The sequence below is a fragment of the Molothrus ater genome, chromosome 1, assembly GCF_012460135.2.
Source record: "Molothrus ater isolate BHLD 08-10-18 breed brown headed cowbird chromosome 1, BPBGC_Mater_1.1, whole genome shotgun sequence".
NCBI lineage: Eukaryota > Metazoa > Chordata > Aves > Passeriformes > Icteridae > Molothrus > Molothrus ater.
In genome coordinates, this window is record NC_050478.2 from 67,949,611 (window position 1) to 67,971,697 (window position 22,087).

General features: G+C 40.7%; 1 protein-coding gene across 1 annotated transcript in view; it reads right to left on the bottom strand.

The window, feature by feature from the left end:
- Positions 1-400: 400 nt before the first annotated feature.
- The window catches only part of FARS2 (phenylalanyl-tRNA synthetase 2, mitochondrial), a 230,322-nt gene continuing 208,635 nt past the window's right edge, over positions 401-22,087 (bottom strand). Inside the window, 1 exon segment of the mRNA XM_036401383.2 lies at positions 401-755. Coding sequence (XP_036257276.2) covers positions 617-755 — 139 coding nt within the window. The 3' untranslated portion in view covers positions 401-616.

Here is a 22,087-nt window from a genome sequence, read left to right on the forward strand (position 1 = left end):
CATGGGCTCTGAAGGTAAGAGAGTCAAACTTCACAAGAAGTACTTCTTGGAAGGTTTCTTGAAGCAAAATCTGACATCTCTTATTAAAAAAAAAAAACCAAAAACACCAAAAAAAACAAAAACTGGGATTTGGGATGGGGTGGGGTGCGGCAGGATGGATTTTTCTTGGATTTTTCTTCCCTGAACTAATCTGTGTCTCTGATTTGCTTCACTTGTTACATGGACAGAAGATCCTGTCAACACAGAAATAATGCCAAGTATTTACAGTTTAATGGAACCCAGGGACCAATTAACAACACAGAAAACCACCAGGCAGTGTATTTCTTATCGTAACAGGAGGGAAATCTTACATTACTGCTGTTCCCTCATTTCTTAAAATAAAGCACCAGCATTCCATCAATGATTTCTCAGTAGTAATGTTTATTACCTGCCAGTTTTACCATTGCCCATTCATCAATCGCTTTCTGTGCTCAGTCACAAAACCCATCTCTCTACTTGTGACCTAAAACCACCCCCTAAAAAAAAGAAGAAAAAAGAAAAAAAAAGAAAGAAAAAAAAAAAAGGAAAAAAAATGAAAGAAAAAAGCAACTGTCCTCATGGCTCCAGAGCAGCACTGCTAGAACCTGCCCTCCACCCCAAGCTCCCGGACTGCTGACTCCTCAATAGCCTGATGGATGCGATGCACCTCGTCCTGCGTTAGCGTCCTCTCCGGGTGCCGGTAAATGATACGGTAGCAGTGGCTGACCTTCTTTGTCCTACAAAACACAAACCAAAAGAGGACTCATAAATACATCTGCCTGCAAATGCAAATACATGAGGCCAAACACTTACCCTCTGGATCATTTTTATTTGCGGTCTAATTTTGCCCTTGTTGCTTGAAAATCACCTGAATGCTAAGATACACAGTTCAGAGAGGCGGGACTGAACTGAATTTTAATTTTGGCAGAGGACTTTGCTGAAGTCCACCTCCTACCTTAACTTATATTGTGGTGTGGTAGCTTCTTACCAGCACAAACAACCCTCAGAGGAGGGATTCTTACCCTGTGTCATGGAGAGTAAGAGACAAAGGAGAACAGGAAACAGGAATAGAGAAAAGGGAATGATGGGGGAAAGAAAAGTATTTAAGAATTGCTGCCTAGGCAAAGACAAGTTAATGAAAAATCAGGACAAACAATTAGGTTGAGTAAGATTGAAAAAAATCTCCTTGCTCTCCATCAAAAGCAGGCAGGAGCACCTAGTTTTGCAAGGGCATCTCTGTAATTGCAGTGCCTGTGTTACTGAATTTAAATGGCAGTTTTGGTATCCTTTTTAGTCTTAAATGGAGCCCACACAGCTTCTTCTTTCAAAGGTGAACACTCACTTCAATGAAAGACAGAAAATCTGAGGGGAAAAATAATGGGAAACCAGACAGTACCAGGCATAAGAAGCTTCTAGACTGGCAGAACTCTGCATTTAATGGCACACAAAGGGAGTCTGCAAACTTTGGGTCATCTCTCTCCTGAAAATTGCTTCATGTTAGAACCACATTTATGCCTATGATTATTTGATTAAATCTAAGGTTAGATGTGTTCACCCAGAAAGACAACTCTCAAGATATTAATTTCAACTTCAAATCCTGCTAGGAACAGGCACAGGTAATTTTTAGCTCAGAACTGTTGTTTGATACCAATTTTGTCCCACCCAACAAGGGTGGGAAGTTCGCCCTGCTCCCACTGGCAGTTTACAACAAAAAAGCTACTTCTAATTAAAGCATTTCTCCTTTTTTGTGTGGTCTGAAGATAAAGCAAGTTAAATCTGGCTAGCACCTGAAAGGGCAAACTGCACTTCATAAAGTGTTAAGCTGACTGCAGTTAACTGCTAAAAGCCAGCCAAGAGCTTTCCCTGTGTGCAGGTTAAATGCTGCAGAAAAGTAATCGTTGAGAAAAGAGGGGAGCTGTAACTGTGGGGAAGGTGTTGCTCTGCTCTGCTCCACCTCTTCAAAGCAGCCAAGAGGACAAACCTCAGGGAAGCAAGTAAATGGAATAACAAGGATTTGGTCAGATGCTACACTGCCAGTGAAAAACTTGAGTAAGAGAGAGGGATAATGCATTGGAGTGCAGAAGAAATGATTTTCAAAACCAGGCTAGCAAATATCCTTAGAGCTGGTAGTATTTCAATTTTTAAAGGTGCTACAGGAATACACCTGATCAAAAACATGTGTAAATTGCTTTGGCTGAAAAGCTATTTACAAGGTGTACAGTCACAGGTTCAATCCTGAAGTTTTGCAAATATTGGGAATATATCCATGACGGAAAATGCATTATCATTATTTAATGTGATGTAAAAACAAGTTTGTTTAATGTAGGTGTAAGCTGTGGTAGGCGTAGCTACAACACTGGCCTTGGTTAAATGAAAGTGACAATTACTCCTCACTCAGGTGTTTCTGTGTCCCCCTCCCTCCATGCTAGAGAGTGGTTCATTCCATAACAAATTATATATGGCAGACTAGGACACAATAGTTTCTTGTGAGTGTTATGGAAAAACAGTAGCTTTAGGATGTATTTAAATCAAGAAAGGGCAGAGGTTGTAGAGAACAGCACTGGTTCTGCTAGCTGCAGCTGAAGTTAAGCATTGGTGTGAGAGAACTAAAATGGGGATTGCATTATATGTAATTAATCTAGATTTAATTATAGACAAAAAATGAAGTTGTGACAACTAATATACATAACCCCACATAACATGGATACTAAATTGTATGCTATGTTTTTCTCCCACCTTTTAGCTAGGTTTATTTGCATTTCAGTTGCTAATTAGAAAGAAGGAGTATAAGGGTTCAAAGCCATTTCAATAAAAGACACACTGCAAGTTTCAAAACCTTAAGCATTGTTTCCAGAGTACTATTTACTAACTTTTCAAGGGAGATTTGGAAAAGCACTTCTCAGCTCTTCCCTCCCTTAATATTTCCCCTGCCCCCAAATAAAGTATTAAGACACTGTGATTAATCCTTGCCATCAGCTGCAACTGGAAACAATTATTGTCAGCAAATAATACCTTTGCTCATTCCGTTTCTCACTTCCCTTTTGTTCTGTAGAGCCAGAGTGTTTGCCTTCCTTAGTGATGGCTCTGCTTATGCATAATGAAGTCTATGCTGCATGTCATGCTGCAGCCTGACGATACAGAAGCAGTGGCTCTCTATCCTGAGAAACAAAATTTTGAGGCCAAAATCTGCAGCAGCAGCTTCATGGGATTAAAAAAAAAAAGAAGGAAAAAAGGAGGAAAAAAAAATGTAGCAGCTGAACAGTGATCACAGTGGGCTTTATGGGCTTTATTTACCTAGAGTGCAGCAGCAGACCAGTCCGTGCGGCTGCAGTCACGCGGACTCCTCTCCCATTAGGCTTCAGCTGATCTCAGTGTCACAAGTCTCCTCTGCACCAGCCTGCGGCTTGCAGGTAATGAAGCGCAGTGAGCACAGTGAAGCACTGCTCCAAGGGAGAAGGAAGACAGGGGTTTATCCTGATGCCACAGGAGGAAACAGGATACAGACTGTGGGCAAACACATGCCTAATGCTCTTTCATATGAGTTTTGGAGGAAAGAGCTTTGCCTCATGACTTTCAGGAATCGGCACTCAGCTGCCTTGATGTGCTAGGGAGCTGGTCCCTAACAGGTCAGAGTCACTGTGTAGGGTCCATCTGAAGGTCATTGTTTGGGTATTTCAGCCTGATACCTAAGCAGAACAAGAAATGAAGGGGTCTTAGTCTGCCACTAGTCTAATAAAATCAATATGAAAGCAACCTCACCCTGGTACCTAGGCTAGAATGAAAGGGTGTGGTAGGCAACAAAAATTAATACACGTGGCTTAGCTTTCCCTGCATGGAAGATCACTGAGGGATGCTTTAAATGCAATTTGGCTGGAAAGCTGATCCAGAAGCTACTAACAGCAAAACACTTCAGCATTCTACGGAAGCTGTCTCAGGCATTACATAAGACTGACCACAGGGTCATTTGGTAACCAAAATGTTGCATAACGAATAATGCCTGGCATTGGCACTTACCTCTTCCTCATGCAATACCATAACAAGAATGAAATTTTCTCCATCCTGTACTGGAAGAGGGAGATAAAAGGGGCAGCACTGAGTAGGAAACCCCATTACCTTTTAACTGTGTTCTACTTTCCATCTGTGTCTGAAATAAAGCACAGAAACACAGGGAGTTCTGTATGGAGGTGACCCCTGTTCTTAAGTGGCGAGGACAACACAAAACCAGACATTTTTCTAGAGAGCTGGATTTACTCTGAGGAACAGAAAACTAGAGATGACAATCGGCCACAGCATGACAGAGCAAAAAAGAGTACCGTCCCTTTTTGTATCCTGAGCAGTTCACTAAGCAGTACTACTCCCCATGATACCTATACTGCACCTTTTCCTACAGAATACTATTTAAAATGAAAGATGTGCACACATGGTAGTGAGTGCAAGCATTTGAGATTTTTTTTCTCTCTGTTAAGTGAGTCATGTTAATGAGGTTCCTCAAGGATATCCCTGTTGTGGAAATGTGTATCCTATATGCCTTCATAAGATTGATCATGTAATTCCCTTACATAAACCTTCACACAGTACTCAGTGACTGCTACACTCTTCACAGAGTTCACATGCACGAAATTACCTCAGGGAAGAGACAGGCTTGTTTTGTTTGCAACAATGTCCCAAAAGCAGTGATGATGGGAAGAAAGGAATAAACTGTTTCATGTTACCAGCATCCTAATTGACAAAGCCATGCAGAGAGCACAGTTTTGGTTTTGCTTTGTGGCTCCAGCAGTTCCAGAATGGCTCACATTTTAAGTGGAAATGGGGAAGAATATTAAACTGCAAGAAGAAGATGTCATTACCTGTTCCTTTTTGTTTCATGCTTTCAAACCACATCCATCTCTATGACAGTAGGCACAACTGCTAAATATCCTACCAAAAATTTTAAACTGACAAATAGCACTCTTTGCTAGAAACCACATCATGGGAAATGGCAAAAGGCTTGTGCTGTATACCTTCTCATCAGTGGCAAATATTTCAATTACCATGGTGATATGCACATAGAATATAGAGGTAATTCTCTGAACAAAGGTCTTTCCAAAATACGCATTCTCATCCGTCCTTTCAAATGCTAATACTTCATCTCTCTGAAAGAGCATACTGTACACACAGCATATTCTTAAAAAAAAAGGGACATGTTTTTGTTTAAGGTGATTTTGATGCCAGTGAAAGGCATTAGATCACCTCCAGATGAAAGAATTGTTTTAAACCCACAGAAAGAAGGAAACGGTCATTTCTCTTGCATACCTTCTCCAGATGACACCTGGCAGAAGGGTGGTTCAGCTTCAAAAAAAGTTCAGGTCAATAAATGCATGTTAGAATGTCAACTTTATTGGATTTTTTTTGGTGGTCACTTCAAAAGAGATGCATGTTCACTGACTGATGATTGGACTGAAATATTGTTCTTCTATTTCACAAAACTGAGACAGTAATGGACTTTTTGCTCTTTTCTAATTGGACTTGGTGAAATCTGTATCTGAATACCAAACCTGAAACCTGCTTGACCTTTTCATTCTTTCTTTAGTATTAATTCCATTTAAAGCTTCTCTCTTCATGTAGAGAAAAAAAAGTCAAAATTCTGTTAATAGCCAGATTATTGAGATAAAGAGCACAGTATGGGATACAATGGCAAAAGACATAAATAACACCTTCTAGTTTAGAAAGTGAAAACTGGATGAAAAATGAAAGGACTTTCAGCTTCTCAGTCACTGGACACTGTCAGATAGCCACAAGTACAATCTAAGTCATTGTCCAGTATTCAAAAACATTGGATTAATTCAAAAGCTTTGATGATTATTTCCTTTTCTGCCTAAATCTATCAACTAATTTCTTGTATTCAGGAACAGATACAAATAGATAAATACTGACAAAAAATCTTTCACAGGCTCCACTTGAAAGTTTCCTGGCTGTTAAGGTACTCACTAAATGTTTAATGGAACAGTTGGAGCAATTAGTTGTGCTTTGGCTGAGCACTTTGGCCCATAAAGACCTTTTCTTATTTCAACAGATCACCTTGGTTTGTTGACAGACGCCAACAAAAGAACTACCACGAGCAGTGCAGGGCTCTGTTCTGCCAGCTCCCAAGCAGAGGGAACTCTAAACAGACAGAGTTATACAAGAAATTGAGGGAGCATTTCCCTTGTGCATCCTCTCAGTAACCAGCCAAGGATACAGATAACCCATCTCAGATCCAAGCACTTCCTATTAAAAAGCTCTTAAGTCTCACAGCATCAGAAGTAATGGAATCCATTACATGCAGGCAGCAATGAAATATCACGAGGGTGAAGAAGAAAAGTACCATTCTCCATTATACTAAAAGAAAAATTTAGAGTACCCACAGGATCATGAGCCAACTGTGACACAGACTTTTGCTGCCACCAAAGGGCAAAAAAAACCATACAAAGCCTTGGGATTTGGGATTGTGTTTTTTCTTTTAATTGTAAAGACAGTGACTCATTGATACCTTGAAGAAGGCAATGATCAATGGCTGTAAAGCAGGTATGAAATAATTTCTCAAGGAGATGGATTCCAGCATTGGTGATGACTGCTTGTCCTCCAACCTCCATCTCTTTGGGAAAATCATCTATCGAACTCAGGGGACAGAATTCCCATCATATTTGATCAATGCCAACACTGACCAATCAATTTAAGGTGGATTTAAAGCTGGATGTGACTGAGAATTCTCCCTCTTGCAAGCTGAACTTTGTGCATTCACTTCACACTGGGCCTCTTCTGTTTTCAGGGGCTCACCAATCCATTGACTGATTCAGTTCAAAATCCTGCTCTAAATGCAGGAAGATTCGAGAGTGGGCGAGAGGCTGAATACCTTCAAGACTTGCTTAACTTTGAGCAGAGTAACCACAGAGCACACACCATACCACATAAATCCAACACTATGCATGGAAGGAGTCTCTCAACTTCCCAAGGCTGAGCCTTTGAGCAATGGAAGAAAGCCATGCACACAAAGATCAGAACATGTGCAAACCTGTGAGACTCAGAATAGGGTACAAACCCCTATTTTTTCTTCAGAGTTATCACCATGACAGGATACAAGGACTGCACAGGTGAAATAAAGATGGGAGAAAGAAAACTTTCTGATACATATATAAAAAATCCAGTGAAATAACTTCAACCCATTGCAGTGGCAAATTAAAGAAGGTTGATTGGTAAAGTACTTGAGACTTATTTTTATGTACTAAACATAGAAAAATAACTGGATGCTGAAAGTAAGAGAGAAAAAACTATAGTCTCAGCATGAGACTTGTTCTGTGAACAGCACAGGGTTTGAATTTGCTTCACTTTCCCTAGGTTTGACTGAAAAAGGTTAATGTCAAAGTCTTTTCAAAGTCTGATCTTGTTTTCCTCAAAATAGAATGCAAGGAGTAATAGTTTTCATTATTTGTTTAAAAATTGACCACTGGAGACTTAAACACTCTCTAACTGGGCAAACAAAAGAACAAAATAAACTCAATTTGGATATTCTGTCTCAGGGGAATTGCCATTAAGATTCCTGACTTTTTCCTTCCCTGTTTAGTTCACCAACCATGGCAGGACTGCATTTCCCATGAGAGGCCAAGGCAGAAAGTTCCTATGATGGATCAGCCCTCTCTCTGGAAAAGAAACTTGGCTGGCATAGCTGATATTGATGTACTGAGGGGAACAGAAGCACACATTACCTGGAAGTCCTGGTACTGCTGGCAGCTGAAGCATTTTGGCTACCAACCAGGAAATTCTTAGAAAAAGTCACATTTTCAGTGAGTAAACCTATAATAAATCAACATATTTTCTCCATTGCTAGTTCTCCCGCTTTCTCCAAATTTTTCTTGCCCTCCTAAATCCCTGTTAATTTAGCGGTGGAAGAAGGTCTCTCCGGCAGCAACAGGCTCTGTGGTTCTGGCAGAACTTTGTGACTCAGGTATCTCATTCACAACCCTGTTGTGCCCTTCCAGGGCAACTGTCTGTACTGGAGAGGATGAGGGAACACAACCTGTTTGCAAAGAGCAGCTCTGGAAGACACACTTTGTAGAGCTGTGCTTCTTGTGCACAGGCATTGTATTCATCTCCCTCTGAGCCACTACGTGTGAGTAAGAGGATACAAGAAGCTTTGGTCCTCCTCCTATCAAACTGTGATGTTAATAATTCCATTTCTGGCCCTTAGCCACAGAAGGATCACTCTAAACTTTCCAACCATTGTACTACCTGTACTTAAGAGTGACAACCCATCCCAACATTTTGAATAAATCCAACATGAGAGGTGAATTTGGACTCTTTAAAATGCTTTCTAAAATATTTATAATAAAAATGTTAAGTGTGATACCTTTTCAGTTCTTCTGAGTGAAAGATCAAAGACAAGAAGTATAAATATTTAGCAGTTTTTTCTGCCAACTAGATGTTAATACTAAAGGCTACAAAAAGTATTACTAAAAATAACATTGCTGTCAAATTAAAACATATTTCATAATCAAGTAAAAAGGGAATTTATATAAGTATTTAAAACAATTCATTCTCCTAAGAAATGAAGATGGATGGTAGTGACAGCTGATTAGATGTATCTCCACTGAGCACTAGCAGAAATCAGGGTCTAGATGACAGACAAGTGCATGGGAAGGCCTGAGTGCTGTTTTAGACTCTTGTATAGATTTCTTCACTGAGATTAGTGGTTTTGTCCTCACCAGGCCCAGGAGAAAGGTATTTAAGGTCCTTTTACACTTGCTGTGAGGTAAAGATGGGCATGGCTCTGGACTCAGATAAGAACCTAAATGACTTGTCCAAGGTCCCACAGAAAATTGATGAGAGAGAGGGGGCTTGGGCAAGTGCAGGCACAGACCCTTTGAGTTACCCTTCTTCCAAGTTGCCCTTCCCATTCACCCACACTTCCAGTCAGCCTTCTTCACTGCACAGTTGTACAGTGAAGCAGTCCTGGAAACCAAAACAGGCTATGGCAGGAAAAGGAACTCATCCAATACAGAGTGGAGAGGACAGGGGAGAGACAACATCAGGATAACAAAATATGTTTCTTAACTGATAAACTAAGCCTAAACCAGAAGAAAACAGGATGGGGACAAGAAGCCAGGAGGATCAGCTGAGTTAACCTGAGACTAGAAGACAAGAGGGTCTTTAAAACAGAAAGCAGAGGTTAAAAGAAATCACTTGCCCCCTTTTTTTTTTCTTTTTTTTTTTTTTTTAGGAAAAGCAATACATTAAAAGCACCTGCTCCACTGATCAGAAGGAAACTTAAAACCATCTATAGTTCTGTGTGTGGAAGTAGAGGGGGTTTCTCAATGGGGATGCTTACAGTATCTGTCAAAGCTGGTGAAAACCCTGCAGCCACTTGCACAATTAAGTGTTGCTTGCTATGTCCTTCCAGTTCATAAGTTATTTTTCCTCTCAGAATTGTCAGGTTTACAAGCCTTAATCTGGCTAACTGGATTTGTTTTGGAGATGCAGAAATCCACCACTTTCCCTCCCTCAGGATAGAGTGGTTCCACACAGACAGCCACAAGAAACCTGTTCTCATCGTTTTTCTGACTGCTGCTGCCTTGGAAAGACAACTCAGAGAAAAGTCCTCAGAGCAAGCATAACTACTGGCCAGCAGATTCAACTACTGTTAACACACTGGAAAATTGTCAGGCTGTTAAACTTGTCTATTGCCACATCCCCTTTGTACAGGTAATACATTTGGACCATGAGAGACAAAGAGTCCAGATCTTGTAGGTGAGGTTTTCCTGGTTATTTTGAATGGAACAATGGGAGAAACATTGCAGCACTATTGAAACTAGCCAAAAGATGACAACATATGCCAATGAGGTGCACTGGCTAGAATTTTAACAGCTATCAAAATGAGCATTCATTTGGAAAACTCTAGCTGTCATGTTTGGCATGTTGCCCCCTTAATATTATGGTTGCTCTTTATGAAAATAAAAAATGTGTATAGGGTAGGAAATATGCATAGTGCACACCTCCTACAGTGAGAAAATATATGAGCATCATGCAATAAAACATCCTGTGGGCATGAAGATTAAAAAGTCAGGGCACAAAATGAAATGCATCATTCTGTCGGTAAAACAAAATTATTGGTCTGCCACTCAAGAAAGGAAAGAAAGCCACTGAGGCATTACACTAGGAAGATCAAAATACCATTTTTGCTATGACTTTTCTAAAAAAGGCCAAGCAATCCTCCCACTAGCAGGAATTCGTATCAACAAAGAAGGAATAAGATCTCAGCCCAGAATAGGGAATTCACAAGGAGCATTAGAGTGAACGAAACATTCTCAAATTGTCCAAGACACGAACTTTGCCCTAAAGCACTTCAGGAATGAGCAGAAGGAATCTCAAGGCTGTTATCAGTTGTCTTTGAGAGTTCACGGAGAACAAGTAAGGTACCAAATGTTTCAAAAAGGTCAGAGTGCTTATTTTTGGAAATGGAGAAAAAAACCACAAAGCTAGGAAGCCACATAAACTATGAACCATTTGCTTTTACTTTAATTTCCCAGAAAAACTCTGTTGTAGCTAATTAGCTCAGTTAGTTGGGGCATGGCGTTAATAATGCCAAGGTTGTGGGTTTTATCCCTGTGTGGGCCATTCGCTTTAGAGCTGAGCTTGATGCTCCTTGTGGGTCCCTTCCAACTCGGATTATTCTGTGAATCTGTGAAATGGTTTGTAAGCACACAATGGAAATTTTTTTTAAATGTAAAAAAAATAAATATAAAACATGGATATATTGATTAAATCTAGTCAAAACAACCTAATTTCCATCTATGAAGGGATAACAGGCTAATAAATCAATCATCAATAAGTGAAATGATAAATTGCAGGGAGTAATATGGAGACTAGGTGCATGTGTAGGTATGTGCATCTTCACAGTGAGTTAAACCAGTTAAGAAAAAATGGTCTAAGATCAACATGTCACAAAACATGGTTCCACTGGCAGCTACAATTAGTTTCAGACAAAGTTGCAAAATTTTAGGAAAAAAAATTAAGCAATATAATGAAAAGTGAAAAAACCAAAAAAATTACTAAATCCAGTTCATAAAATGAGGTACTAAAAATCTGTCTTCCTAAATATTTCACCATAGAGGGAATTGCATATAGATGGATGAGAAAACTGGTGATCAATACTGGTGATTACTACAAAAAGGTGATCTTGCAAGTAGCTGTAGTACTTGTCAATAATTTGTTGTTTCTGGGAGCAATTATCCCCAGTTCAGCCAAATCTGAAGGATCATTCTTGTAGGGTTCTTCAATCTGGCTCCTGGATGATGGAATACTTTCACCAATGGAAAAGGTGACACAGCAGAAGTGTTTGTTAACTGGCATATTATGTTAAGTTGGGAAAAATTCTAAATATAACTGAAGACAAGGTTAGAATAATCCCAACAAACTGAACAAATGTGAGGATACAGTTCAACCAGATCAAGTGAAAACTGGGTGAAAAGCAGCACTGCACAAAGCATCTAAGGACCACACAGAACCATGAGCTGCAGGTGAACCCGTGACATTGCTGGGCAGCCCAAGTTACAAGGCAAGACTGAGAGAATACAGGTGGCTCAGCCTAAAGAACAGAAAGCATGAAGACATCCTTTAAATACCTCAAATGCTGCTGCACAGAGTTGAGTACTAATCTTTCATCAACATTCACAAGCAGCTGGAGACAAAAGTAATGAGCTCATATTGCAGAAATGTTCAGCTTCAGAATTCACTTGGAAAGGCGGTTGGACTCCCCTTTGCTGGAAGTCTTAAAGGACTGGTTATACAAGTGTCTGTCAGGAATGCTATAAGTAGAGCTGATCCTGTTTTGGAGTAGGAGGATGAACTAGGTGGCAGTACTCTTCAACTCTTTAGCATAACGTAATGTAACAGCCTTTAAAATGCAGAAAGTTACTTGAGTAGCAAAGATAGCTCCCTATAGCTCCAACTTAAGACACGTCCTGTATTTTTTTATCCCCTGAAAGTGATGTAAGCTCTTTAGACCATCAACCCTATCATTAGCCTTGTGGGCCAATGTTGAAAGAGTGCACAGAGAAAGCAAAGTGCTGCTCAGTTACCTTTCACTGCCTAAGCCAACAAAACAAACAAGCAAGACACAGAGAAGTCCACTCCATGAGACAGCATCCCAAAAAAGGAATGTCACTCAACTGCTTGTCCCATTTGCTTCAGGGATGAGAGATGCCTTAGGAAAGCTTTAAGGAACAGCCACAGAAGACACTGTGTATCTTTGATAGGCTGAACTGCATTCTTTCTTTTAAACATTTCTGAGTTTATATCAAGAGGTTAACCCTTTGCTTTCAGCTTTCCAAGTTCACATTAAACCACAGACAACCTTTAAATAAGGGCAAAGTCTTTCTTCTAACAAAACAAACAAAACAATGTTGCAAACAAGCCTGTTGAGGTTCTTCACCCCAAAGCAGTTTTGGGAAGTCTGGGGACTAGGAGACATCTGAGATACCAATCTCTAAATCAAGATTGCCTGGTTGGCCCCACTCTGGGGACTGTGGCCCTCTGACATAGAAGCTGATCAACTTTGTGCCCTGTTGCAGGTGGTGAGACTGAAAAAATACAGAGGAAATGGTATGTCCTTGGATATACTGCAGATCAGCTAATCTCTTAATAGAAACACCTAGAAATCTCAACTTGTGGAGCCCCAATACAATGCTCTGAATAAGCAGCCATGTTCCCCTCATATTCCTACATGTTATCCTGGCCTCCCTGTTCTCACTCACTCGCTGCTCTGTACTCACTTACTGAGCCTGTTCCTCATGCAGACAATGGCTGTGAGGAAGGAGCCACCTCTCATTTTCCCTCCCTACGCTGCCTTCCACAGCACAGAATAGGAAGCCACCATAATAACCCCATCTACTTGCATAAGAGTATGTGTATGTAAGTGTGTATATCCAACCCAGAATATTTTGTGATTTTGTGATACATTCCTAGCCATTCATGGAAAGGCTAGCTTTGTTACCAGCCTACACAAGTTTTCTTGGACTGCTAAGACCACTAGTTTTTGGGAATCCTTGAAGTTTACTAAATAATTTTCAGGGATTAAATGTTGGTCTCATAGAAGTGCCATTGCATAGGTGTTCTTCTGTTGTTACATGAAATATGAAGCTGCCAAGGAACAAATAAACTATTTATTACTTATCCTGTACAGTAACAAAGAATGGCTTAATGGGGGCACATACTACTTTTGAATGTACTGCAGTCTGTTCTTCCCTGAACTGGAGAGTCTCTTAACCAAGTTTAAGCTTACTCTCCTTTCCCCTCAAAAAGAAATTACATTCTTGACATGACTGTCTGAATCATAGCAGAAAGACCTACATGCCACAGGTTCCAGCACCACAGTCCCACAAACCTGCCTTACTTGTAGGTAATTCAGTGTAGGTCACACACAGAAACCATTAACTCAGATTGCTAACTGAAATGAACTCAAGTTATTCTTACATTACTTTAGAGTTATAGAAAACATGAGTGGAATTATACATTAGATGCAACAATTTGGTGGCATGACCTTAGAAACCATCATCTCTGCTTGTAGACCTTCTTCATTTGAACTACAGTAACCTACAAGGAAGGAGACATTCCTTCTGAGATTACAGGGAGTTACACCTGAACAGTTGCCTTGCCAAGTGTCCTGAGGAGGTTCACTCCATTAAAATCAGCAGAGTTTGTCCTCTACTTTGCCTATTTTGACATACCTAGCCAGGATGGCTGGTGTTCTAATATTATGTTTGAATACATACTCAGTACCAAAGAATATGAAAATTGTGGGACATTCAGTGCTGAGAGGGTTGCAGAGCTATTCATGCTCCCTTCTGCATCCACTGTGTCTCTCCACTGCACTGACATGGACAAATGCCCCAGCCAGTGACACCTTCTCTCTGCAGAGATGGCTGAACCAAGCCAGGTGCCATGCGTGTTCATTCAGTGAGAGAATGTACTTCCCTAAAATGGAAGAGACGTCAGAAATTACGCTCTAGCCCTTACTGAGAAGATGGAGACTAGAATAACCCTGTGACATTTTGCACTCTAGTCTCTATCAAAAGGTGAAGACACAGAGACAGTTTGGACAACTCAGTAAAATCAGATTGCTGAGCAGCATGAAGTAGAGAAAGAGAGAGAGACATCTGCAGAACTTGTTCCTGAAACCCACACACTTTTCATCCACAGTATATCATGATACTTGACACTATTGTGATTTTACTTTAGCATCCACTTGGGAAAAGGTTAAAAGGATCTTACCCCTGACCCATCATAGAGGTTGCAGCACTAGTCCAAACACAGGTTGCAAGGGTTTGGACAGTCAAAACATTTATAAGCACTTCTAAGCTGGATGAAAGCTTTCTTATATTACTGGCACATCTGCACTTGCAGGGACAAACTTAGTCTCTTGTATCTCAACAGATCTCAGTTCTGATTCTGTATATCTCACAACACATTACAGAAACTCCACAGGGAAGCATGGTAAGAATCTGGATGAGGCTCAGCATCCACCTACAAAGCCCATGGCTAGATCCATACTGTGTTGGATCAATCTTTCAGTTTTGTTGTTGGTGTTGTTGTTTTTATTTTTTAAAGGTTGAGTCTGTATCTACTTTCTTTTCCACAAACTGGAAGCATTTCAGTAGCACCTGCCTGAGGCAATAAAACCAAGCAGCAGTGGTGTTTGCACAAATCCTTCTCCAATCCTATTTCCAGGTGCTTCTCAGATTTGCCCTACTGCACCTAAACCAGCACATCTGCCTGAGTGGCTGCACATATGATGAACCACAACAGCAAGCTGATGGGGCTGAAAAATGACCAAATTCTTAATCTGAGGCACTGAATGGCCTCCCCAGACACTCTGCCAGCACAGTGCAGGGATGAGAACAGCACAAAACAAGACTTAGCCTGCCAGGAAAAACACATGTGGAAACAGGCTAAAATCACAAGCTGGTAATTCACTGAATCCACGTAAACAGTAATGCACATCCTCCTTTACTCCCCCAAGTTCATGTAAAACCATGCTGTACATCTAAATGAGATTCAGATCTAAGGGAGAGGAAAAACCCTGTCCAGCTGTCCCCAAAAGCTGCTGAGTCAAAGCTCCTGACCTATTCCCACTGAAGGCAATGGGATGACATCTCTTTCTGTCAACTGAGGATCCAGCTGATGTTTCATAAAACAAGAGGGACAGGTCCCTTGGTAGCAATGTTTTTAAAACTGATGAGCAGAAGCAGCCAGTCAGACCCTCTTCTAAAAAATGATGATACGCCAGTTTAGTTAGGAAATGAATGAATGTGAACAGGACAGCAAGAGAAGAGGTAAGCAAAAACTGCTATGACAGCTGAATTTTGCAACACTGCAATGTCTTCTGCCATCAGATAAGCCTGAGATCAGTGGCCTGAGCTGGTCTTAGGTACGTAGGGTACTTCACAGGGCCTCTGTTCTAGCTCAGATTTCATTCTGTGCAAGTGAAATTGTCCCTTCTTACAAACATAATGCACGTCCTCAGAAAGGAGGACTGCATTTGTAAGCTCATTCTCAGTACTTCATCAAATATAGCAAAAATGCTTAGGAAGTTACTGCCATTAAAGACTAATTTGTTAAAAATCATTGCCTTTAACTATTCTCCTGTATGGTGGGACATTAGCCCAAGCTGACTGCTGGCTTTTGAACACTGAAAAGCAAGGTTGGAAAGAAGTAGAGTGTGGAGATCAAGACTTAGAAATATTAATGGTGAATCACTCCTTTGCTGAGAGAAGGCATGACTGCCTTTAATGAACAGTTACATGGAGGATGTGAGATAATCTAAGTGGGACTGTTATGAAATTTAACTATGAGGTACTTTGAGTCATGATCTATAAAGCTGCTAGCAGGGTTCAGTAAGTTGTTGAGTCATTACCATATAAGACTGGGCTGCTCTGAAATCCATCTGGCTAAAGGCATTGAATGGTTTGCTTTTGGTTAGAGAAGATGGAAATGAGCACACTTGCACATGAATTTTCAAGAATAAAAAATTAATAATAAAAAAGCATTAACCACAATTACACACAATACACACTAAAAATATTGTGCCATTTATATTTTAATTAAAGCTGTCCTGAGACTTAGAATTAGCAGAAATGAAATTAGCATGGATTTTTAATGTTCTGAGAAAAAAAACGACAGTACATTCTCTGACTTAAGTATTTCTTATGACATCAACTCAAAATAAAATGAGGACTGGGCAGAAGGATGCTGGGTACTACATATAAATCACTGATCCGTCTGCATTTTAGAATATTTTCACACTCAAACTGAGATGCTAAATCAGCTTAGAACTTAACAGAAAGAAAAGAAAAATAAAATAATTTTTAAAACCACCACTATAGATCTAATTCATTCTGGATAACTACTCCAGCAAAGACCCAGGGCTGAGCTAGTTAGACAACTCTATTATCTTTCATCTGAAGGAAGTGTGATTAGTGGAGGAAATGTCACATTTACACTTAAAAATTGTTTCAAAGACAACTTGTATCTTTTTGGCACAACTCTGCCATTTAAAAAATACTGCAAGAGAAAGAGGCAGATATAGCAAAGAGCACTCCTTTTTATGATTTCTCACCCTTGTATTAAGCCACGGGTTCAGCTTGAATATTCAGCGTCTCAGCAGTTGGCATTTCCCAGGCAGCAGGGCAGAACTGCTCGCTGTTGGACCTCAGGGATGCAGTGCCAGGGCTCCTGGAGAGGAAGGCTCCCTGCATAGAGCCTGCCCCTGTGGTGCAGCACAGAGCAGCAGGACATGGAGCAAGGGGGAACTGCACTTTGCTCACTCCCTCTGCTGTGGAAGGGGAGAGCTGGTCTTTGCAGGGGCTCTACAGCATGCGGGAAGGGGATAAACGTGGTCAAACTGGATGGAGGAAGAACATTTGCTAACAAACACACGTCTTCAGAGATTTCCCTCAAAGGTCACACTGACAGTATTACATAATATAAATTGTGTTTCTTCTGAAGATGTCCATGCACTCACCACCAAGAGATCCACAGTGTTACTCCCAACTGCAGTGCTGTCTTGAGCAGTGCAACATTCATGACCAGTACACATGGACACCCTACAGCCCTTATGGGTTTTGTGGCTGGGTTTAGTTTGGTTTTTGGACTTTTTTCCTTTAAATGGCAACTACTCTCAGTCTTCTTTTTCTGGCTTTTCACTGTTTTTTTTCCCTTCTACTTTCATTTGGCTTGGCATTTGCTAGCATTTAGCTGTGAAGCCTGTATGAGGAGTCAACTAAAGTTCTGCGGGAAATTCAAAGGAAATGAGATGTAAAACTAACCAAGAAGTACTTTCAGCACAGAGGTACCAACTTCATGGTCACCCTCACTTGTAACCCCCTGGAAACATCACACAAACCAAGAAGTACAGGAGCTTGGATCAGATTCACAACTCCATCCCTTTTGGCACCTCTCTTTCAGCTTCATGTTACTAAGACCTTTGATGTCCCCTTTTTATTTTTTTACTTTTCAACCCATTTAATGACCTTTGATAAATGGAGGACACTCCACCATTACATATTTCAAACAGAATACCAGAAAAGATCAAGTTAATCTAGATTAATTTGATCCATCCATACTGAAATTCTGATAGTAAATAACCACAGCAGCTAAATTTGGTTTATGGCATAAAGCCCCCATGCCTTCCATTCATTGGGCTGCAGACATTCCAGCTGAGGCACTGTGTGGCTTCCAAAGGTTCCACCATAAGAGTGAATGGATTGGAATGGAACTGTAGGGACTTGTTTCCATCAGGAAGTGAACCAAACCCACACTTTGCTGAAAATTTGCCCTCTCTCGTGTTACAGACATTCCAATGCACGCACAGTAACCATGATGTTCACTGGGTTGGCCATTCCATTCAGGACAAGCATACCTGCTTCCTCTGTGCCTTCTCAAGCGAGCAGAAACCAGGCATGCTTGGTTTCAAGAGACAGAAAGCAGCACTGAGAGGACGTTCAAGGAAGTGAAGGACCAACAGAAAAAAACAGCTGGTCTTTTGCTAGGAACCAAGAAGAGTATCTCAAGAGTTGCAGACAAAGCCAAAAAATGAAATTTAAGTGTATTCACATACTGTGATGCTTGAGCTACAGAGAATTATTGAGTTACCATTCATCAGCTGAACTGCTGAAAGAAACTATGTTCATGTTCATGAACCCATTCCCCCAACACAATAAAATATATTAGTATTAAATGGCTCCCGTAAAAATATTTAAGAATGTGAAAACTTCCAGGCTATGCAGATGAGCATAGAGGTGGCAATTCATTCAGCTACAAAAATGGGATCAATTCCAATTACAAGTTCATACCTTATTTATAGCAGCATTGCTTGCCTAAACTAACATATTCATCTCTGATAAACACCAGACATCTCTGACCATGGCAAGATATCAGAAGGGGAAGTGGAGCTGAGTAGGACAGGGAGTGACAAGGACTTGCTGAATGTCATTCAATGAATCATTTAACCTCACTGCAAGTCAAGAGAAATGCAGACACCTCACTCAGCCTTCCTAAGAAGCTCAATTCAATAGAAACTCCCATCCAAATAAAGGGCTCTGAAATCCCTGAAGAATGAAATACAAGTATTTTCCATACCTGGATTCCATGTGCAGGACCATCTCTGTCAATACCTGCAGTCCTGCTGCAGGACTGCTCAACTCTTACACATTATACAACGCAGCTTCTGCAAGGTAATCTGGCAGTGTGGCAACAGAGGCTGAGATAGAACTCCGACTGTGAACCTCAGAAAATAAAGAGGGTAAAACTTTGTACATAAATGCTTTTCTATATATTTATTGAAGTAATATATTGTGTGTTTAAATTTCCTCTTCATCAAATATTTCAATACAGAAAAAAGCAGTCTATTGTGAAACAACAGGGCAGACTGGATGGGTCGTTTATCAGACTTGAGAGCAGTGACTAGCAGCTGATCTGTCACCCTCAAGCTTAACAGGCAAAAAAAGTCTGTCTCCCCTGATTCATCATGGTGTAAAGAGTGACAGGTCTAAACACAGATATGATAAATCTAAACTCCAATCTTTGATATAGCAATGCCTGCAAAGGTTACCTGCAAAACTGAAAACTGTTTTTGCATGAAAAGGACAATCTCCAAAAGAAGATAAAGGTATCTGTGTGACTTTCCTGCGAGACATCCTCCAAAGCCACAGACTATTCTTCTTCCCACAGCAAATACCACAGCCTTTTCATCTGGAAATAACAGGTAACAAACTCTGCAAGAACAGCAGCCTTTGCCCTGCTCACTCCTGTGGCAGCACCACACCTGCTCTGTGGCCACACAGATGGTTGCGCAGGCAAACAATACCCACTCAGCTGAAGCACAACCCTCCCACCCTACTGTTTTTTTGGAGAACAGGTTTTCAGCTAAATCAGTGCCCTGATTTGGATGCCATAACACAGTGGATGGCATGAATGAAGGACTGAAGACTGGGGATAGCTAATTAAAACACAAACCCACAAGTTTTTGGCATGGTCTAAGATTGTGGTTCCAGGGCCAATCTCAGAGAATCTGTCAGCTCAGCTCCCACCTGCCTTGGGCTCTCCAAAGCAACAGCTAACACAAGATGTGATGTCTTTGGTGGGTACCACCTGGGACCGATGCTTGAACATCTCAACCTTTCTTAAGTTTGACTGAAAACTTGTGTGTGAGTTACTGCAATGTGAATGATACTGCTAGCCTGTAACCCATAAGAGAACCAAGAAAACGTTGAGCTGGATTCACCTTGCAGTACATTTATTTTGTAAGCAATTCTTTTTCTGTTCCTCATAGTTACAGAGACTCATGGGAGACCAAGTAGAAGTTTGTGGGATTTGGGATGTTTGTCTGGCTGGAAGCATAAGAGAATCTGATTCATTTGTGTTTTCTTTCCAAAATGCAACAGCCATCAAGCAATCACAAAATAGTGTCATGATTAAACAACTGATCACAGGCGAGCGTGGGGATGCCCACACACTAAATCTGCCCTGCTGCTTCCTGGGAAGGTTTGCAGCCTGTGCCAGGTTCTGTACTGCTGTGTTAGACTGTTCCTGTTCTCAAACTAGCTCATGCACAGGCTTTCTAAAAGCAAGGCAAGCCCTTTATTTAGATCTCCATTTGCATTTACATTTTTAAAGAGACAACTGTGATTTTCCAAATAAATAACAGAGCCCAAAGAACACATACAAATGTTGAAACTGAATTTGGTGGAAACAACTATGTATCTTGGTTTAACTTTCACATTGGAAGAATTCAGAAAGAAAAAACCCCAAGTATTTCCAATACTTTTGTGTTTGTTGAAAATTGCCAATAATTTTTGTAGCAAAAACATTTTCCTTCCACTTTCAACATTCCTCTGAGACAAGAACAAATATAGTTTAACTGTGAAAATGATCCATTTTATAGGCATCAAACTATTTTTAAATCCTACTCCTCAGTCTGCTCCTCTATGCCTAGATCATCAGTAATTTATTTATGAAATTCTCTGAGGAAGGGAGCGTGCAAAGGAAAGGTAGGTGGGAAGCAAAAAAAGCCCTACATATACAAACACACACACATATATATATATGTTCATTCCCTAGAGGGGAAGTTACTAGGTGCCAAATTCTGACCTCTGACACAACACAAGCATCACCTCACTACTAGCATGTTTTTGTTGAAGTCAATGAGATGCCCAGTACCACCAAGACAAGCAGAACCCAACCCTAGTGCTGAACATGCAGAATTATGGAGGAAGCAGCAGACCTAGGTGTCGCATGCATCTATTCTATGACATAAACCATTGTAAGGTCACAGGAAAATCAGACAGGGCTAAGTAGGAGGGCACACTCACTGACTGCACTCGAGAGGAAAAGGAGTAACACCACAAATTTGCAGGTGGAAGCGGGTAAATGAAGGTAAACTGATAAGGGAGATGTGTGATGGCATTGAGGACCACTTGAAGCACCCCTGAAGCTGGTAACCATAACCAATATGCACTTAGGTCTTAAAATGGGACCAAATCCAAGGGCGATATGATTGGAGGAGTGGACTGGGCTCCTCCTCTCTTCAAGAGAGGAAAATCAGGTGATACTGACATTAGCTCACCACCAGGCTTTGGTCCTTCTGTGAGCCTTTCTTTCCTTCTGGTACACTAAGAGAGTAGGCAGCTGTATGGCTTTCCTCCTGCTCCTTTGCAGGGACAGTGCTGCAGGAAGTATTCTTTGTGAGAGGGAATTACACAGGTACTCCTTCAAAAGGCACAAAACTACTACAGGATCAGCAGCTTAAAGACAGCTAATAAATCTTTAACTTCAGTACTTTCCTTTAGTGGGAGCATTGTGAAGCTATGATCCTATATCCAGGTTCAAAAGAAACAAACTTCACTTCTGAACATCTGAATGACTCCAGGCACTCTTGTCAAACGGGGGTGTTGCAGGACTTGTTAAGAATTCTTGCCTGCATAAGGTATTTCCCGAAACCCAGAATGAAAATATTCTGTTATTAGAATACAAGTCCAAGCTCATGTTTAAAGCAAGAACTGTTGATCCCAAATCAATGAAGTAGAAGATTTTCATTACCTGGAGCACAGAAGGAAATGCTTGTCAGATATGTCTCAGGAAAATTTCCTTACAGGAACATGTCTGTGTTCATATAGAGGAAGGGCCTATTTTTAGGAAAAGAGCCTGAAGATTTCATACATTTGTTTTGATGAACTGCCCTGGAGATTTTCTGTATCGTTTTTTCCAGAGGAGGAGGTTGCACAAGGAACTGCTCTGCAAAGGGTGCTACCCCTACTAGAAAAAGATGAGCACTGAATGCACATTTTAATGTCACACAGGGCACAGTTTAGACTATGGCAGCAAGAAAGGCAGAGAGAGAGTAATTTCAGAGCCTGTGCACCCCTTTACAAAGGCAAAAAACAGACAAAAAGAATTTAAATTCCTGCAATGTGAATTTTGTCTCAACTCTCAGTTCTAACAGAATGAGGTGTGAAAGCACAAAATCAAAGCAAATAGATCTGTTGAGAAAAGACAGGGAGAAAAG